Here is a 17,125-nt window from a genome sequence, read left to right on the forward strand (position 1 = left end):
GTCCCGGCGGCGCGCGCAGGAAGGGGCGGGACCAGGCCGGTTGCGCGCGCAGAAGGCTAGTGTACGGGGCAGTTCAAGATGGCGGCGACCATGTTCCGGGCTGTTCTGCGGGGCTGGAGAACCGGCGTCCAGCCGGGCTGCGGGCTACGGCGGCTGGTGAGAGCGCTGAGCCTGGAGCTGGGGGCAGAGGGCTAGGTGTGAGGCTCCTTGTTATTCCTATAACCCTAAAGACGGCGTCCTACTTGGGGCCTTAGTTTCCCGTCTGATCGGGGCTTCTTTTCTGAGCTCAAATGCAAGATGGAGAGGGAAGGTGGCAGGGCCTGGAGCGCCCTCCGGAGTGTGGGAAGTGGAAACTGATTGGAGGAGAACCCGGGTTAGTCAGGAGTGGGAGGGGCTGGGGCCGGCCGTGGCCGAGTGGTTAAGTTCCTGCGCTCCGCTTCGGCGGCCCGGGTTCGCAGGTTCGGATCCTGCGCGAGGACCTACACACCGCTCATCAGGCCATGCTGTGGCGGCATCCCACGTAGAACTAGAATGACTCACAACTAGGATGTACAACTATGTATTGGGGCTTTGGGGAGGGAAAAAAAAGATTGGCAACAGATGTTAGCTTAGGGCCAATCTTGCTCACCAAAATAAATAAATAAATGTGGGAGGGACTGCACATCGACTCTCGCTGCCTAAGTTTTCGGAGGGGAAACCGTTTGTTTCACGGGGTAGGAGTCGGCCCTGGATCATTGGTGACACTTCTGGGAACTTAGAGCTTATGATATACAGGCTACTTCACCCTGCCTCCCTGTTCTCATTGTAACCTCGGGACCTATCAGGACTCAGGGCTATCTGTTGGGAGAAGTGTCCAAGACTGATCTTTAGGCTGGAGGATGGGAGGACAGACTCTGGAGTGTGACCTTGGATAGATTGTTTATTAATATTTTAATCTTTGTTGGATGTAAAAAGGGGCTATAAAGTAATTATAAAATAACATACCTAACTTGTTGCATTATAAGAATTAAGTGCAAATGATACCCGTAAAGCACTTGGTAAAGTGCCTGATGGGGTCTGTATGAGGCCAGAACCTTCTAGGTAAGGGAAGGTCACATCGGATGAGAGTGGAAAATTAGCACGATTGCTAGAAGTTCCTAACCCAGAGCTAGAATATTTCAGTGGAATGTTCAGAGGAAACGTTAAAATGCTGGAAAATGCCATATTGGTCAGACTTCCTGGTTAGTCTGCTTTTCAGAAGTGTACACACACTTCTCATTTGAGTCCCGCAGAAATCCTAAGAGAGGCAGGCCCTTAGAAGTGCCTCAAATTCTTTTCCAGTCCCACCTGCACCCTGCACCCTGGGAAACCGAAGTCTGGCGCTTTCCCACCTCCGCCTTTTATTTATGCTGTTCTCCCCATCTGTGATGTTTCCTTTCTCTACTTCTTCAAGTTCTGCCTATCCTGTGGTGAGTGAGGTGATGGAGAGACGAGTGTTTTGTTTTTGCCTCAGAGCCAGACCCAGGGGCCTCCTGACTACCCCAGCTTCGTCGAGTCTGTGGATGAATACCAGTTTGTGGAGCGCCTGTTGCCCCCCGCCACCATCCCAAAGCCCCCAAAGCATGAACATTATCCCACTCCTAGTGGCTGGCAGCCCCCGAGAGGTGAGCTGGGTGATGGGGATGGCTGGAAGGCTGCAGGGAAGCAGCCCCTCCCTGGTGGTCTGCCCGCCCCAGCTGATGCCCTGGACTCCCCGGTGGGTTCAGGACTTGTGTTGCTGTCTCGCAGGGCTAGCATCCGTCTCATGTTCAAGGAAGGGCCCAGGAATGGAGCCCTGTTCTACTAGTACTGTCCATCCTCGCTATCGGGACGAGGTCTTCCCATGTGGGAAAAGTGAAGCATGGAGAGAAGACCCAGGAGCTTGGACCTTCCCCCGCCCGGGCCACGCGCCATGGCTGAGGACACAGCTTGGGAGCTGGGCGGTCTGGGTCCGGATTTGGCACTGCTCTTCACTGTCAGTGTGATCTTGAGTTAGTCGCTTAGCCTCTTCCACCCTCAGTGTCAGCAAAACGGAGAGAATGTGCTCGGCACATCAAGCGCTTAGTGCAGAGCCCAGCGTGGGAGGGCTTCAGTGCTTGTGCATCCCCGTCTCTCTGCCAGAGACTGAGTCAGCCTCCCGGAGCCAGTGGAGAAGGACCAAGACTGGCCCCAGAGGGGCACCCAGAGATCCAGGGAGGCGTGGCCCTGACCTCATTTCTTCCTGAGCACCTTCTGGTGCCAGGCCCTGTGCTGGGCCTCAGGGTTTCAGGGTGAACAAGCTGGTCTGGCTCTAAGCTTAGGGAAAGAGCAGGCCTCCCAACTTGAAGTTGGAGGTGGCTCTGCCATCGGGTGCACTGTCCCTCTGCAGACAGTGAGGGGAAAGGCCTTGGCTGAGGTGCGATGAAGCCTAGACATTGGGCTTATCCCATCCCTCCCCGTCACAGACCCCCCGCCCAGCCTGCCCTACTTTGTGCGGCGTTCTCGGATGCACAACATCCCTGTCTACACGGACATCACGCATGGCAACCGTCAGATGACCGTGATCCGGAAGGTGGAGGGGGACATTTGGGTAAGTGGGTGGGTGGGTCAGGGTCTGATTCTGACCCTTTCAGGGCTGAAGGGATGGGAGTCCTCTGGAGAGGAAGGTCTCCTCACCAGGCCTGATTTGTCATCTCCCCCCAGGCCCTGCAGAAGGACGTGGAAGATTTTCTGAGGCCACTGCTGGGGAAGACCCCTGTCACCCAGGTCAACGAGGTGACAGGTACTCTGCGGATCAAGGGCTACTTTGACCGGCAGCTCAAAGCCTGGCTCCTGGAGAAGGGCTTCTGAGGCCCAGCTGAGCAGCCTGCAAGACAGTGTCGCCCCAGACTGGAGTCCAGGGGCTCTGTGGAGGAGGGGGTGGGTGTTGGAGCAGCTAGGACAGGGGGACGGAGTCCAGGGCTAAGGGCTGAGGCAGGGCAGAGCGAGGGCTAAAGGGCTTCAGAGGAGGCCCTGCTTGCACCGTGCGGGGATGGGACCCTCTGCACAGGTGCCAGCACTGGACGAGACCCACTAGGGGCAGCTGAGCTAGTGGGGGCATTGGTTGCTGTCCTCCCACCCCGACTCCTGCTTTCCCTTCATTAGAACTCCTCGTCAGCTATGCAAATTCTGGAGCTTGTCGACTGCTCCTCTGGGGGAAGCACAGCCCAGTCCACTTTCGGGGGAGGGTAGCACATGCACTGGGGACATTACTTCCCTGGCCCTCAGACCCATCCTGCTGCCAACACTCCCGACACTCCCGAGCCCTTGCCAGCCCTGACTTGGTGGTGGCTACGAAGAACACAAATGACTCAGAGGTGGGTCCCGGAGGCCTTCAGCTCCAAGTGGAGTGCTGGGCCCAGGGCACTCTTTCTGTCCACGGAGAGCCAGAAGGCCCGGTCACCTCTGCTCCATTCCAGAGTTGGTCCTGACTGGGTCTCTGGCTCCGTGGAGCGAAGTGATTAGCTTTAGCTGGCCTGCCCACAAGGCGGTGCTCGGGAGGTCTCAGCAGCCCAGCACCGGGCCAGCCTCCCTAGCTTCCTGACTGCTATCAAGGCTGGACAGGTTTGCAGGCAGGAAGATGCTGGCTGGCCCTTTGCCCCTGCCATCTGTCCCACCTCCAGGCAATGAACCTTCACACTTGCCCTCTCCCTGGAGTCACAAGGGCCAAAGGCCTGAGTTCCCAACCCCACCCCAGCAAAGTGGCATGACAGGGTTCAGAGCCTGGCTCCCCTACTTGGTCTCTGACCTAAGGCGGGGTCCTTAACCTCGGGCCTCCGTTTATTCATGTGTAAAATGGATATATCTTCCTAATGGTTTAATAATCAACAACGTGCCCCCAAACAGTGCTGGCTTCTACAAATAAACCCGCACCCCTGCAGCTCCAGGCCACTCTCAAGTCGACAGCCTGAGCAAGAAAAAGGAGCCTGCACACTGATGGCACGACACCAGCTCCACCAATCGTTAATGCAAGTTTTTATTTGGCTGTATATACAATTTAAGCTATTAAAATTTGTACAATATTTACAAATTAAATAATCATCTCAAACTGTCTCCAGCAACTCTTGTAACACAAAACCAAGGGGGAAAAGACGGGGACAGGCAGGCCTCGGCTCCTGTGGTCCCTGCCTGGCCCAGAGCCTTTTCTAAACTGAAAGACCAGGAGCCTGGCACTCTTGCTCCTCTTTCCTGGGGTCAAGCATTCAAATTCAAAGACAAAATTTAAGCCAAAAGACAATAGCAAGGAAGTAATTCCAATTCTAAACTCAGAAAAAGTTAAGTTGAGAAGTGGCCTTCCGTGGATTATGGGGCTTGCAGTGGTTCTGGAGCAGACACACAAGCCCTCAGCCTGGAGTGAGGGTGGGCAGTGGCTGCTGGGGGGGACCAGGGACAGTCTCCTCCTAGACACACAGCAGGGAGAGAGGGGCCTGGGGGGAGGGGCAGGGCCGGGTCCCTCAGCCCTGCCCACCTGCTCCTCCACCCCCAGGGGCTCCTTTCCCTGAGTTGTGTGGTTGCTGATAAGACATGTAAATGCCACAGGGCATAAGGGGCACAGCCACCACCACAAAAGGCTTCTGGGAAGTTTAGGGTGAGAAAAGGACGTGGGTACCAGTCTTGGAGGGGGGCCAGGGAACAAGTTCCTGGCCTGCCTCCAGGCCCTTGAGTCCACACTTGGGGATGGGAGGGAGCTAATACTGTTTGGCACTGCAGCGTGACTCCACACACACAAGTGTGGCTCAGAGGGGCTGCCCCTTCTCCCAGAGGCGGGGAGGATGCAGAAGGCTTCGCAGAGGCTGCGCCTTTCTGCCTTCATGGCCCTGCAGAACTCAGGGCTGGAGGGTAGGAGGGAAGGCTGGAAGTGACCCAAGATCTCCATGGCTGCCTGGGACAGTAAGGGCTGGAGTCATCTGGGGCCTCAGGCCTTTTTCCACTTGGCCTAAGGGCTGCCACCTCCTCTGTCTCAGAGCTGAAGGTTACTACTCCCTGGTGCAGATACAGAGGGAGCTGGCACTTGGTGGCAGGACATGTTCCAGCGAGGGCTGCTCAAAAGTGGGGGCAGGGAACAGGACCAGGGCAGTGTCAGTGGGCAACGGGGGACTCCAACTTTTGCAGGCGACGGCGGCGGAGCTCTGCTGCATCAGGTTCCCCATCCTCAGGCAGCTCCTCGGAGCCCAGTGACTCAGGTGCTGGGGACAGAGAGGTCGGAAGTGGAACCCAGAGAAGCCCCAGCCACCCCACTGTGGGCTGACCACAACTACCTGGAGGCTTTTCGGGTTCAGAGGCTGGTGAGGAGGCTCCTGGGGACGGGGTGGTGGCCTCAGAGCTGGGGATGCTGGTGGAGGAGGCAGCAGTGACAACAGAAGGGGCAGTCTCCTCAGTGGGGTTGACGGAGGTGGCAGGCCGAGGGGGCCTAGGAAGACAAGCTTGGCATGACTGGGCTGGTTCGCCTGCCCCTGGGGAGCCTGGCAGGGGGAGCGCAGCACTGACACGCCTCCGCAGCCCCGGGGACACAAGCGAACACGTGCTGCAGGGATTGTCGTGATTCTGTCCCACAGACTGGCTGTAAGCCCCGTGCTGGCAGCTGTGCTGGCCGTGTTCCCTGCCACACTGCAGGGTCCGCCCTGGGGTGCCAGGCACCTTAACGGGGCATCCACCTGAGACATTCCACTGAATCAAACAGCACTCACGTCTCAGACTCCAGCTCCCCTCCCACCTGTGCTGCCACTGCTGGGCGCACTTTGCAATGTGACCTGTGACCAGGAATTAGAACCCTTCTCTTCAAACAAAGTAACTCAAGTACAGCAAGTGAGGGATGGGCCCAGGACTTGAACTCAGGCCGGGCTGGCTCCAAGCAACTTTTTCTTTGCCGTCTCAGATCGGGGGGCAGTGATGCCTGGCTATGTCATCACATCAGGAGCATGCACACGGTGAACTAAAGCGCTGAGAACTATGGGTAACGTGACTTTAGACAAACATAAAGGAACCAGATTCAAGATCAGCTCTCTAAGAAACATCGCTCCTACTTAGCCCAGACAGGCCTTCTGCAGGAGGACAAAAAGGCACCAAGAACCCTGAGACCCTGGCTGTGCCTACAGATAGGTGGCCTGGATCAACAGCGTCACAGAGAAAAAGGCCAAGAACCACTGCTGGGGCCTCCTCTCGGCAGCTCCCCGCCCCGCCCCGCCCACTCCAGCGCCCTGTGCAGACGTACCCCAAGGACGCGAGCACGGTGAGGTACTGGTTGATCTGCAGCATGGCGGCATCCAGCAGCGTGTGGATGTTGCGCAGGCTCTGCAGCCGAGCCTCCAGGTGCTGGCGCTCATGGCCTTCCAGAGCCCGCAGCTCCTCCGGGGTCAGCCCGGCAAAGCCCGCAGGGGGCACGGGCATCGGGGGGAAGGCTGGAGAGAAAGGCTCAGCCTGGACTGCCTGGGCCTGCCACCCGCCGCCCTCCGCAACAGCTCCGAGAGTGGCCCAGCTTACCAAAGGGTGGAGGCAGAGGCATGCCCATCCAGGGAGGGGGGAAGGGGAAGCCGGGGGCAGGGCCGGCCTCAGGGGTGGGGGCAGAGCCAGGTGCCGGCGCAGAGGCAGCTGTGGTTGTGGCTGCTCCACTGGGCCGAGAAAGTGCTGCTGAAGAGCAAGAACAGGAAGTCAGCGAGTGTTGGTGGGCCTCTGGCTTCCACTCCTCCCAGCCCCCTGGCTGTCACAGTATCCAAAAGGCTCACCTGCACTGGTGGATGGAGGGGCCACAGCCTCTCCTGAGCTGGGAGGAGGTGGGACGGGTGGAAAGGGGCCCATGGGGGGCCACAGCGGGAACATGCCTGGAGGAAAGGGAGGCAGGAGGCCCTGGGGGACTGCGGAGAGAGGACCGGGTGGTGAGAAGACGTCCAAACCGCAGGCGAGGGGCTGACTGCTGGGGGCTCTGGCCTCTGCCCCCACAGGCCTCCGAGCTCAGCCTTGATCACACCCCACCGCAGTCACCTACGTCTCTTCCTGTGACCCTCCTCCACCCGGACTGGCTTCTGGAGGGCACGGGCTGAATCCCCTCAGCATTTCCCCTGCCCAGCCCAGAGCGAGTACCCAACAGTGTGCTGGATGGCCTAGTGAGGGGGCCACTCACAATTAGGGGGCTGGGGCAGGAGTGGTGGAGGGTGGGGGGCAGGTGGTGGCCCCTGATCCGCAGGTTCAGGGGGCGGTGGTGACTGCGTCGGCAGTGATGCCCGAAGGACGTCCATGCGGCACGTAGGGCAGGTCTGCTGCCGCTGGAACCAGGAGCGCAGGCAGCTGCAGGTCAAGACCAGGCGATGGTCAGTAGGGCCCTGGAGGCCTGCCCCCCACGGCCGGCCCCCTGATGTGCAGGGCTCCCCAGGGCCCCTCTCACCTGGTGTGGAAAATGTGGTTGCAGGGCAGTCTCTTGGCACCAGTCACCATCTCTTCTCGGCAGATGATGCAGACATTGTCCATTGCCTGGAGTTCCTCTGGGGTGGCATCTGGATACCTGGTTAGGACAGGCCGGGGACACATCAAGACCACAGCTGGAAGCAGGGCCCTGGGGCGGAGCTTGGGAGAGTAGCTGGGATGGGCCCGCTTACAGTGTGTTCATGTTGCGGATGGCCCGACGAGACATGATGGCGTCTGTCACAGCTTTCTTGAACTGCCTAAAAGGACAATTTCAGTGAAAGTTGGGAGAGGGAGGGGAGGGATCAGGGAGGGGTCGGGGCATGGCATGACGGGGCTGGGCTCACCTCATAGCCAGGTACATAGGCCGGATGGCAAAGAGAGGGAAGGTGTGCACCTTGATCATGATGGTCATGAAAGCCATGTACAGCAAAACTTTGATGAAGCCTGGGGGTAAGGGGGGGTGCACAGAGCAGCAGGTCACAGGGCGTGGGAGGCAGGGGAGGGGACACTAGTCTAGGTCAGGAGAGGCCCAGACTCCTCTCACCTGTAAAGAGCTCTGTGTAGAGCATGTACACGGCCTTATTGTCCCAGGGGTTCTCGCTCTGGAGGTCCACTGAGTGCAGCACGTACTTGATGAAGATGGTGAGCACCATAGTCATCAGGATGGCGTACTGGACGGAGAGGACAGGGGACATAAGCACGCAGCCCCCACCCCCTTGTGCAGCTATGTTCTGCTACCAGCAGGCAAGGCGCAGTGACACAAACACAGGCTTGGACACAGCCCAGGTCCTCCTAGTTCCTCCACTCACTGGCTGCTGTGATTTGGGGCAACTTGCTAGACCTCTCTGAACCTCAGTTTGCTTGTCTGTAAAATGACAGAATTAACTCTCTCTTTAATAACAACATTGCTTTGCTGATTAAGACATGCAGGTCGAATGCTCAGCACAAGCCCTGGCATACAGTAAGCACTCGACAAACGTGAGCTGTTGTCACTGAACACCTTCCTCTGTGCCAGGGACACACCTCCCCAGTTGTCCATCAAACTAATTCCCTCTGTCCATCAAGCTGCTTGAGCACCGACTTTCAGAAGACTTCCCTGAGCCCCAGGTCAGGGCTCCTGCCCCCCACACCTGTTTCTGGGCCTTCCCCACTCTCCTAGAGGACAGGGCGGGCGCTGGGACTGACTGATGGCTGCTCCTTGGTGGCCCGCACAGGACTGGCCACAGAGCAGGTGCTCAGTCAGGGTATGTGGCTTATTCAAGGCCCATGCAGTGCCACCTCAGGCTTGTCCTCCCAACCTCCCAAGCCATTTTACCTCAAAGCCAAACACCAGCTGCACAGAAGCCCCACGGGTCAGGATGCTGTGATAGGCATGGCTGACGAAGAGGAAGTCCAGGATGCCCAAGAGGAACATAAGGGCTGTGGGGACCCCCGGATGGGGGGTTGGCAGCGTCAGCCCAGGGCCCGACAGCCACTTCCTGCTCTAAGACAGCTCCCACCCTCAAGCCCAGGATGGCCCCAGCGATCTAGTCAAGGGGTGACACTCCACCGAACCCGGTCCCCTGGGAACTCCTGTTCTGCCTTGGGGGGCACTGGGGCAGCCCAGGCTCCAGGTGAGGAGGCCAAGAGCTAAGGGCCAGGCAGTTAAGAAGCCCTGGAGTGGAACAGGACAGATGATGCAAATTAACTTCCTAAATTATCTTTCCTGTACAGCTGTGGGCCAAGAGGGCAGCCCGTGCTCTAAGGTGCCGATCCATGGTTAGTGACTTCATGTTCTAGTCCTCCAAGGTGCCTCTTCTCCCTCCAACGCCCCTCTCCCCTCCCCTGGGTCTCACTCACAGACAATGCGGCAGTGAAAGAGCCAGGAGATATTGGGGCTGCGTTCCATCTGAAGCAGAGCACAGAAGGGGTGTGTCAGCAAGGCTGGAGCTCAGCCCACGCCCCCCATCCCAGCCCTCCCTCGATGCCTGCCCACCGGCCATTCCTTGGCTTCTGTCTGCTCCAGAGCACCCTGTGACCCGACTCACAAAGTCCACACGGTCCTCAGCCAGCCAGTGAAAACACTTGAGGAAGAGAAGGAGAGTGAAGAGCGCAACAAAGCGGGGGCTGAAGTCATCCCGAAAGACGGTGAAGGCCAGACAAGTCTCGGTGACAGCATACCAGGAACGTTCCAGAAGGTGCTGGGGGTTGAACAGAGAATGATGTAGAACTCAGACATTCTGCTTGCCCAGCTTTCTGCTCCTCACTCTGGGGGCCATGAACATCTTACCTCCATCTCTGCAGCCCTCAGCTGTCCAAAGAACACCTTGCCCATCACCTTGCCCAAGAGGAAGACGAGGACGAAGGCCTGGATGTACAGGACCTAGAAGTGAGCAAAGGCCATGGTTTGAGGTCACTTTCTGCTTTGCTCCGCCCGGGGCTCAGCACTCAGGAACCTCCCCACATCCCCATCCCCAGGTGTTCAATGCTAGGCAGCTGCTGGCTGCCTGGCCTCTCTTACTTACCTGACCCCTGGCCCCACCCCTGTCTCAAGCAGACTCCTCCTCCTCTCCCAGGGAGTTCCTCCCTCCCCCAGCCCTGAACTCACCGCCATGCTGGGGCTGGACTTGGTCAAGTACACCACCGTGGGGTAGAACTGGTGCTTGAGGTAGTAGGCATGAGCCACCACAGCCCCGGTCAGCGCCAGGCTGGCCGCCATCATCACGGCGGTGCGGAACATTGCCCTGGCCTGGAGACCTGCGTGGAGAAAGGAAAGGAGATAACCGGTGTGATGACCACACCGTGCGAACCCAGCACGGTGCCTGGAACACAGTGTCAGCAAAGAGGAGAAAAAGAAAAACCTCACTTCACCCTCACAGTCATCACATCGAGAATATCTCCTGCTCCCCCGTGTTACAGAGAAAACAACTGAGACTCAAAGGGGTTAAGTGATCACACTGACGCAAGGCCTGGAGCCCGGGTCAGTCTTGTTTCAAACCTAGGGCTCTTGCCACGCTGCCTGCCAAGCCGCCGCCTCCAGGGAGGAATGAGGAAAGGCAGCAGTGCTAGGGGAGAGTGGATCTGCTACCGCTGACGCTAAAGTGGAGGGGATGGAGTGGATGCAAACGCAGAAAGCTCCAGAAGCGGGAACGTGCAGACTGGACTGGGAGAAGCCAAGGCGCTGGGGGGCGCAGGCGGGCAGGCGACAGCGCCTGTGACAGCCCCGCCAGGGTGGGCGGCTGCGACGCGCATCCCGCGGGAGCGGGCAGGGGACGGCAGCCTGGAACCCTGGCGCCCCCAAACCCCGGGGCAGTGTCAACTCGGGGCACTGAAGAAACGGCCGAGCGACAGGATGCAGCGGCGGGGCGCAGAGGGGGCCGGGGCGCCCCGCGGCCGCGCACCTGTAAGCGCCCGGGGCTGCGAGCGTAGCAGGCGGGGCCCAGCCTCCGGGAGAGCGGCCGCGCCGGCGCCTGAGGTCTACGGCGAGTTGACAGGCCGAACGCGGGCGGCGGGGCTGAGGGGGCGCGCCGACCCCCGAGACCTCAAGGGAAAGGGTCAATTCCCGGCCCCACCCACACCCCGGGCCAGACCCCGGCCCACTCACCAGGAGCCCAGCGCCGCGAGCCCGCTCAATCCCCGCGACTGCGGAGGCGGCCCCGGTTAACAACACTCCCCACCCCCTGCGAGCCGGAACTTCGGGGGTGAGACACCTCACTTCCGGCGGCGCGGGGCGGGGCGTGGGCCGTACCAAGCGCATCCTTCCCGAGCCCGCTCGGCGCACTCTCCGTGGCACTGGGAACAGTAGTTCCACCGCCGTATCTGGAGTTCGTGCCCACAGTTTGAGCAAGAGATGCGAAAGGTAGTCGGAGTGGAATAGGGCATCCGGGGGTGGACAGAGGCCCCCTGTTTATTAATCACAGATGGTATCGTCCCCGCCGCGGAGTGGACTCAACCCAGCCGAGGACTCTGGCTCTCAAACTGCCTGGAAGGTGGAGCGTCGTACGGGCCGTACCACTTGGAGGGGGGAGTATGCAAGGGACAGATTTTACAGACTTTAGAGAAATCAAACGTTTTAGAGCCTCGTTCCAGGGGGGTTCGCAACAGTATGACAAATAAGATGCTTTCCGGGAGACGTGGATTCCGAAAAGAGAAATCTGTCTCTTCCATGATCACCCCCAAATTGTGTGGGAGTGAGTTGGGCCCCCGTGGCTGCTGCTGATTGGTCAAGATAGAGTTACGCGGACCAATAAGAAAAAGAAAGGAAATCTGATGGCCTATGGGAAGAGAACAGCAGGTGAGCGGTTGCTAGGGGCGGAAGGCGGCGTTGCCTAGGACTAGATCCAAGCCCAGCGGGAGGAGAGTGCGGAAGGTGCAGGTTGTGGGCGGGTTGCTGATGTCTCCCCTGAGGGCCTGTTTGCTGTGCCACGCAAGGGAGAGGCAGCCAGGTGTGCTGGGGACAGACCTCTAATTCGGGCTAATCTTGGGATGGGAGTATTTCGTGCAAAGATTGACTTCAGTGCCGCATGCCCGCACCCCTCCCCGTGCCTGCAAGTTTCTGTCCTTGTTCAGTCCTGGGCCGTAGCGACAACTCCCCTGGTCCTTGGCCTGCCCTGTATTTCAGTCTCTGTCTCGGTCGCAGCCAACTCAGTCTGGTCATTGACAGAATGGAGCTGATGCACCCACTTTGTGCCTTGCGTTTTCCTCCGTCATCTCATTTAACCATCAGTCGCTAAAGTTCGTGAGCTAGGTGGTGCTATCCTCACTCTATACGTGGGACAGTTGAGGTTGAGAGATGTAACAAGACCTGTCCTGGGATTGGCATCAGGTCTGTCTAACTCTAAGTTCCCGTACTGTTGGCTTCAGCCACCTTAACCACCACCTGTTGACCTGAATTGGCCTGACTAGTTTAGTTTGTAACCTGTAACTGATTTGGCTGCCCCATAAGGCCACCTGTGACTTTTTATTGACTGCATCCCACGGTCAGCTTTCAGTTCTTACCTCACTCAACCTCTCTCCGTTTCTTAAAAGTCGTCTTCCTGAGCTTCTGTGACCCTGCATACCTCTGCTTTTCTCTCTGGCTATATATCTGCCCCTTTCCTGTGCCCATCCTTTTATTTAAATGTTGGTGTCCCCGTTGGCCCCTTCTGTTTGCTTTCCCTGCATGATCCTCTTTGTTCCTGTGATTTCAATACCTCCACTCAGTTGCTGATGACGCCCGTGTCTGGTCTTTAACTGGGATCTCTCCTGCTTGTAAAACAATTCAGTGTTCCTAGTCCTCCACCCCAACCCCAGCTCCAGAAACCTGGGCATCATGCCTGCCATCTCCCTCTCCATCTGCCCCCACATCCAAAATGGCAGTTAAGTCATTTATTCAATTGTCTACAAATACGTATTCCATGCTGCTTGTTCTAGGAACTTAGGATGTCAGTGAACAAAGATCTCTGCCTTTGTGAAGTATCATCTTGGTAGATGTGATGGACGATAAACAATATACATTAAGAGAATTATCTAATATGTTGGAAGGTAATAAGTGCTAGAGGGAAAAAGTGGAACAGAGCCAAGGGATCAGGAGTGCGGTGGGTGCTTGAAGCAGGCTGCAGTGTCAGCAAGACGGTGACATTTGAGCAAAGACTCGAGGGAGGTGAGGGCATGAGCCAAGTGGATGTCTGGGTAAAGACTTGCAGCTAGGTAAGGGTGGACTGGTCCTGGTTTCTTGGAGAAAGTGAGTGTGGCTGGAGTGCAAATAGCAAAAGAGCGAGCAGTAGGACAAGGGGCCAGGGCCAGATGGTGCTGGCCATTACAGGGACGTCGGCTTTTACTCTGACATGAGGAGCCGTGGGAGGGCGTTGAGCAGAGGTGTCACATGCTCTACTTAGGTCCCCTCCATCTCCTGTGTTGGAACAGAGCGTAGTGGGGTGGGGGACAAGGGTGGGAGCAGGCAGACCAGTTAGGAAGCTCTTGCGGTACATTAGGCAAGAGATGAAGTCCTATTGAGCGTCTCTAGAATTCATTCTTTCTTTTCCATCTTCATCTCCTGGTTCTAGTCCAGACCGTCATCATCTCATGCCTAGGCAAATGCAACAGCCACCTAATTGGTCTCCTTTCCTATACTCTCCTCCCTATTTATTGTCCATACAGGGGCCAGAAAGATCCTCTGACACCTCAGCTTGTATCTCGCCTCCCCTCCCCGTACTCTGCTCTTCAGGCATATGTCCCGTTTGTGGGGGCCCTGGATGCATCATGCATCCCATGCCCCAGTAGGATCCTCACTTTTTATATAGGCCTTTCCTCTGGCCACGAATGGCTTTCTCCTCAAATATCATCACAGACAACATTGCCTAACTTCTCAGGCTGGACGGGGGCCTCTTCCGTTTGTTCCCACAATGCTTTCTGCTTTCCCCATCGTGGCATTTAGCACCCTGTGCTGATATTGGCTTTGGATTTATTTTATTTTATTTTATTTTATTTAAGACTTTATTTTTCCTTTTTCTCCCTAAAGCCCCCTGGTACACAGCTGTATATTTTAGTTGTGGGTCCCTCTAGTTGTGGCACTGGCTGTGGATTTAAATATCGCTTGCACAGGCCCTGAGCTTAAGGATGGGAGCCTGAGGAGTTTTTCCTCACTCTGAACAAAGTAAATTTCTGAGCAAAGAATATCACTGGTGTTAAAGGGAATCATTTTATTATGATAAAGGGGTCAGTCAATCAAGAAGACATATAATAATCCTACCCATTTATACACCTCATAACAGAGCTTCAAATTGCAAGAAGCCAAAACTGACTGAACTGCAAGGAGAAATAGGCAAATCCATAATAACAGTCAAAGATTTCAATAATCCTCTCTCATTGATTGATAGAACAAATAGGCAGGAAATCAGCAAGGATATAGTAGCCTTGAGCGACACCATGAACCACTGTCAACCACTTGACCTGATGGCCATTCATAGAACTCTTCACCCAACAACAGCTGAGTACATTTTTCTTAAATGCATACAGAACGTTTACCAAGACACACCTATTCTGGGACATTTCTCCACACTAGCAATGACCAATCCAAAAATAAAATCAAGAAAACAATTCCATTTAAAATGCACCAATAAATTTAAAAGAATTCAAGTCACGTAAAGTATTTCTATGACTATGATAGAATTAAGTTAGAAATCAATAAGAGAAAGATCCTTGGAAAATCCCAAAATATTTGGAAACAACACACTTCTAAATAACCAATGGATTAAAGAAGAAATCAAAAGGGAAATTATAAAGTAATTTTTAACTGAATAAAAATGAAAACAACATATAAGCATTAGTAGGATTCCACTAAAGAAGTATTTGGGGAAAATTTATAGCACTAAATGCTTATATTATATTCTATGTTAGTAAAGAAGGCAGGTCTCAAATCTATGACCTCAGTTTCCACCTTAAGAAACTAGAAAGAGAAGAGCAAATCAAACCCAAAATAAGCAAAATAAACAAAATAATAAAGTCCAAGAGGAAATCAATGAAATGAAAAACAGAAAAACAATAGAGAAAATCAATGAAACCAAAAGCTCCTTCTTTGAAAAGATCAATAAAATTGATAGATCCCTAACCAGACTCATCAGGAAAAAAAAGAAAAAGACACAAATTACTAATAATCAGGATTGAGAGAGGTGACATCCCTTCTACAGATATTATTATGGAAGTATTAGATATTAGGGTAGTATTAGTAAAGTACATATTAGAGAGTATTATGAAAAATTTTATACCAATAAATTAAACAATTCTTAAGAATAGGGGCAAGGCAAGGATGTCTGCTTTCCCTCCTTCCACTCAACGTTGTACTGGAGATCCTGGCCAGTGCAATAAGGCAAGAAAAAAAAAGGCATACAGAGTATAAAAGAAGAAATTAAACTGTCTTATTCACAGACAACATGATTATCTAGGTAGATAATTCTAAGGAATCCACAAAAAAGGTACTAGAATAACTGAGTTTAGCAAGGTTGCAGGATAGAACGTCAATATGCAAAAAGCAACTGCATTTCTAAATACTATCAGTAAACAATCAGAAATTGAAATTTTAAAAATACTACTTACGTAGCATCAAAAATATTAAATGCTTAACATGTTATTTAATATTTAACGAAAATATTAAATGCTTTTATTAAATTATAAAATTTATTTTAAAAATATGCAAGACCCGTACACTGAAAAGTACAAAACATTGCCAAGAGAAATTAAATATCTAAATAACAGGAGAGATATACCATGTTCATGGATCAGAACACTTAATACTTCTATGATGTCAGTTTTCTCCAGACTGATCGATAGAGTCAATGCAGTGCTAGTCAAAATCCCTGTAGGCATTTTGTAGACATTGACAACTCATTCCAAAATTTATATGAAAATTCAAAAGACTAAGACAACCTTGAGAAGGTTGAACAGAATTGGAGGACTTATGCTACCTGATTCCAAGATTCACTATAAGGCTACAGTCATTAAGACTGTGACATTGGTGTAAAGGTGGACATATAGATCAGCGAAACAGAATATAATCCAGATATAGGATGACATTTTTTTTTTAAGATTTCTTTTTTTTCTTTTTTTTTTTTTCTCCCCAAAGCCCCCCGGTACATAGTTGTATATTCTTCATTGTGGGTCCTTCTAGTTGCGGCATGTGGGATGCTGCCTCAGCGTGGTTTGATGAGCAGTGCCATGTCCGCGCCCAGGATTTGAACCAACGAAACACTGGGCCGCCTGCAGTGGAGCGCGTGAACTTAACCACTCGGCCATGGGGCCAGCCCCTAGGATGGCATATTTATATTGATTTTTGATAGAGGTACCAAGGCATTTCAATAGCAAAAGATAATCTTTTCAAAAGATGGTGCTGGAACGATTGGGTATCCGTATGTACTAAAACAAAACAAAACCAGAAACTCATCCCCTACCTTGCATCCTATACAAAACTTAACTTGAAATGTATCATAGACCTAAATATATAAGCTAAAACTATAAAACTTCTAGAAGAAAACATAGGAAAAAATCTTAATGATGTTGAGTTAAGCAAAAACTTCTTAAATAGGACACAAATAGCATGAACTATCAAAGGAAATAAACGGGTAAATTGGACTTAATCCAAATTACACTTTTGCTGTTCAAAAGCCGCTATTAAGAAAATGAAGGGGCTGGCCCCGTGGCCGAGCGGTTAAGTTCGCGCGCTCCGCTGCAGGCGGCTCAGTGTTTCGTCAGTTCCAGTCCTGGGCGCGGACATGGCACTGCTCATCAAACCACGCTGAGGCAGCGTCCCACATGCCACACCTGCAAGGACCCACAACGAAGAATATACAACTATGTTCCGGGGGGCTTTGGGGAGAAAAAGGAAGAAAATATAATCTTTAAAAAAAAAAAAGAAAATGAAAAGGGGGCTGGGCCCGTGGCGTAGTGGTTGAGTTTGGTGTGGGCTGCTTTGGCGGCTGGGGTTCATGGTTTCGGATCCCAGGCATGGACCTACACCACACATCAGCCATGCTGTGCAGGCAAGTCACTTATATAAAGTGGAGGAAGATTGGCACAGATGTTAGCTCAGGGCTAATCTTCCTCAAGCAAAAAAAGAGGAAGATTGGCAAAAGATGTTAGCTCAGGGCTAATCTTCCTCAGGGAAAAAAGAAAAGCAAAGAAAAAGTTTGGGGGAAAATATGTGCAAAAACATATGTCTGGCAAAAGATTCATATCTAAA

General features: G+C 53.7%; 3 protein-coding genes across 11 annotated transcripts in view; 2 read left to right on the forward strand and 1 right to left on the reverse strand.

Moving 5' to 3' along the window:
* The first annotated feature begins 11 nt into the window (after nt 1-11).
* On the forward strand, nt 12-4,084 carry MRPL49 (mitochondrial ribosomal protein L49). Of its 3 annotated transcripts, none has more exons than XM_070228879.1 (5): nt 49-156; nt 1,493-1,643; nt 1,768-2,009; nt 2,463-2,587; nt 2,701-4,084. In XM_070228879.1, the coding sequence occupies exons 3-5, from the start codon at nt 1,880-1,882 to the stop codon at nt 2,845-2,847; spliced, it is 402 nt and encodes a 133-aa protein (XP_070084980.1). In that variant the 5' UTR covers nt 49-156; nt 1,493-1,643; nt 1,768-1,879; the 3' UTR covers nt 2,848-4,084. The 3 variants fall into 3 exon arrangements, with proteins under 3 accessions (XP_001492066.1, XP_070084980.1, XP_023510190.2); XM_023654422.2 differs by having other exon boundaries at nt 55-195; XM_001492016.6 differs by lacking the exon at nt 1,768-2,009 and having other exon boundaries at nt 12-156.
* On the reverse strand, nt 3,997-11,154 carry SYVN1 (synoviolin 1). Of its 4 annotated transcripts, none has more exons than XM_023654412.2 (16): nt 11,018-11,154; nt 10,022-10,170; nt 9,704-9,796; nt 9,462-9,614; nt 9,274-9,322; nt 8,750-8,853; nt 7,979-8,105; nt 7,779-7,878; nt 7,626-7,691; nt 7,415-7,531; nt 7,154-7,317; nt 6,759-6,887; nt 6,517-6,660; nt 6,248-6,434; nt 5,295-5,446; nt 3,997-5,222 (listed from the first exon to the last, which is right to left on the reverse strand). In XM_023654412.2, exons 2-16 carry the CDS (start codon nt 10,151-10,153, stop codon nt 5,116-5,118), a joined length of 1,824 nt encoding a protein of 607 aa, XP_023510180.1. In that variant the 5' UTR covers nt 10,154-10,170; nt 11,018-11,154; the 3' UTR covers nt 3,997-5,115. The 4 variants fall into 4 exon arrangements, with proteins under 4 accessions (XP_023510180.1, XP_005598354.1, XP_023510178.1 ...); XM_005598297.4 differs by having other exon boundaries at nt 5,292-5,446; XM_023654410.2 differs by having other exon boundaries at nt 6,517-6,663.
* Nucleotides 11,138-17,125, forward strand: part of SPDYC (speedy/RINGO cell cycle regulator family member C) — a 46,980-nt gene continuing 40,992 nt past the window's right edge. For 2 of the 4 annotated variants that reach the window (XM_023654413.2, XM_023654418.2), the window contains exon 1: nt 11,369-11,707. In XM_023654413.2, the coding sequence (XP_023510181.1) occupies nt 11,690-11,707 (18 nt within the window). In that variant the 5' untranslated portion in view covers nt 11,369-11,689. The other 2 variants (XM_023654414.2, XM_023654416.2) reach the window with 2 other exon arrangements.

Source organism: Equus caballus, chromosome 12 (assembly GCF_041296265.1).
Source record: "Equus caballus isolate H_3958 breed thoroughbred chromosome 12, TB-T2T, whole genome shotgun sequence".
Lineage (NCBI taxonomy): Eukaryota > Metazoa > Chordata > Mammalia > Perissodactyla > Equidae > Equus > Equus caballus.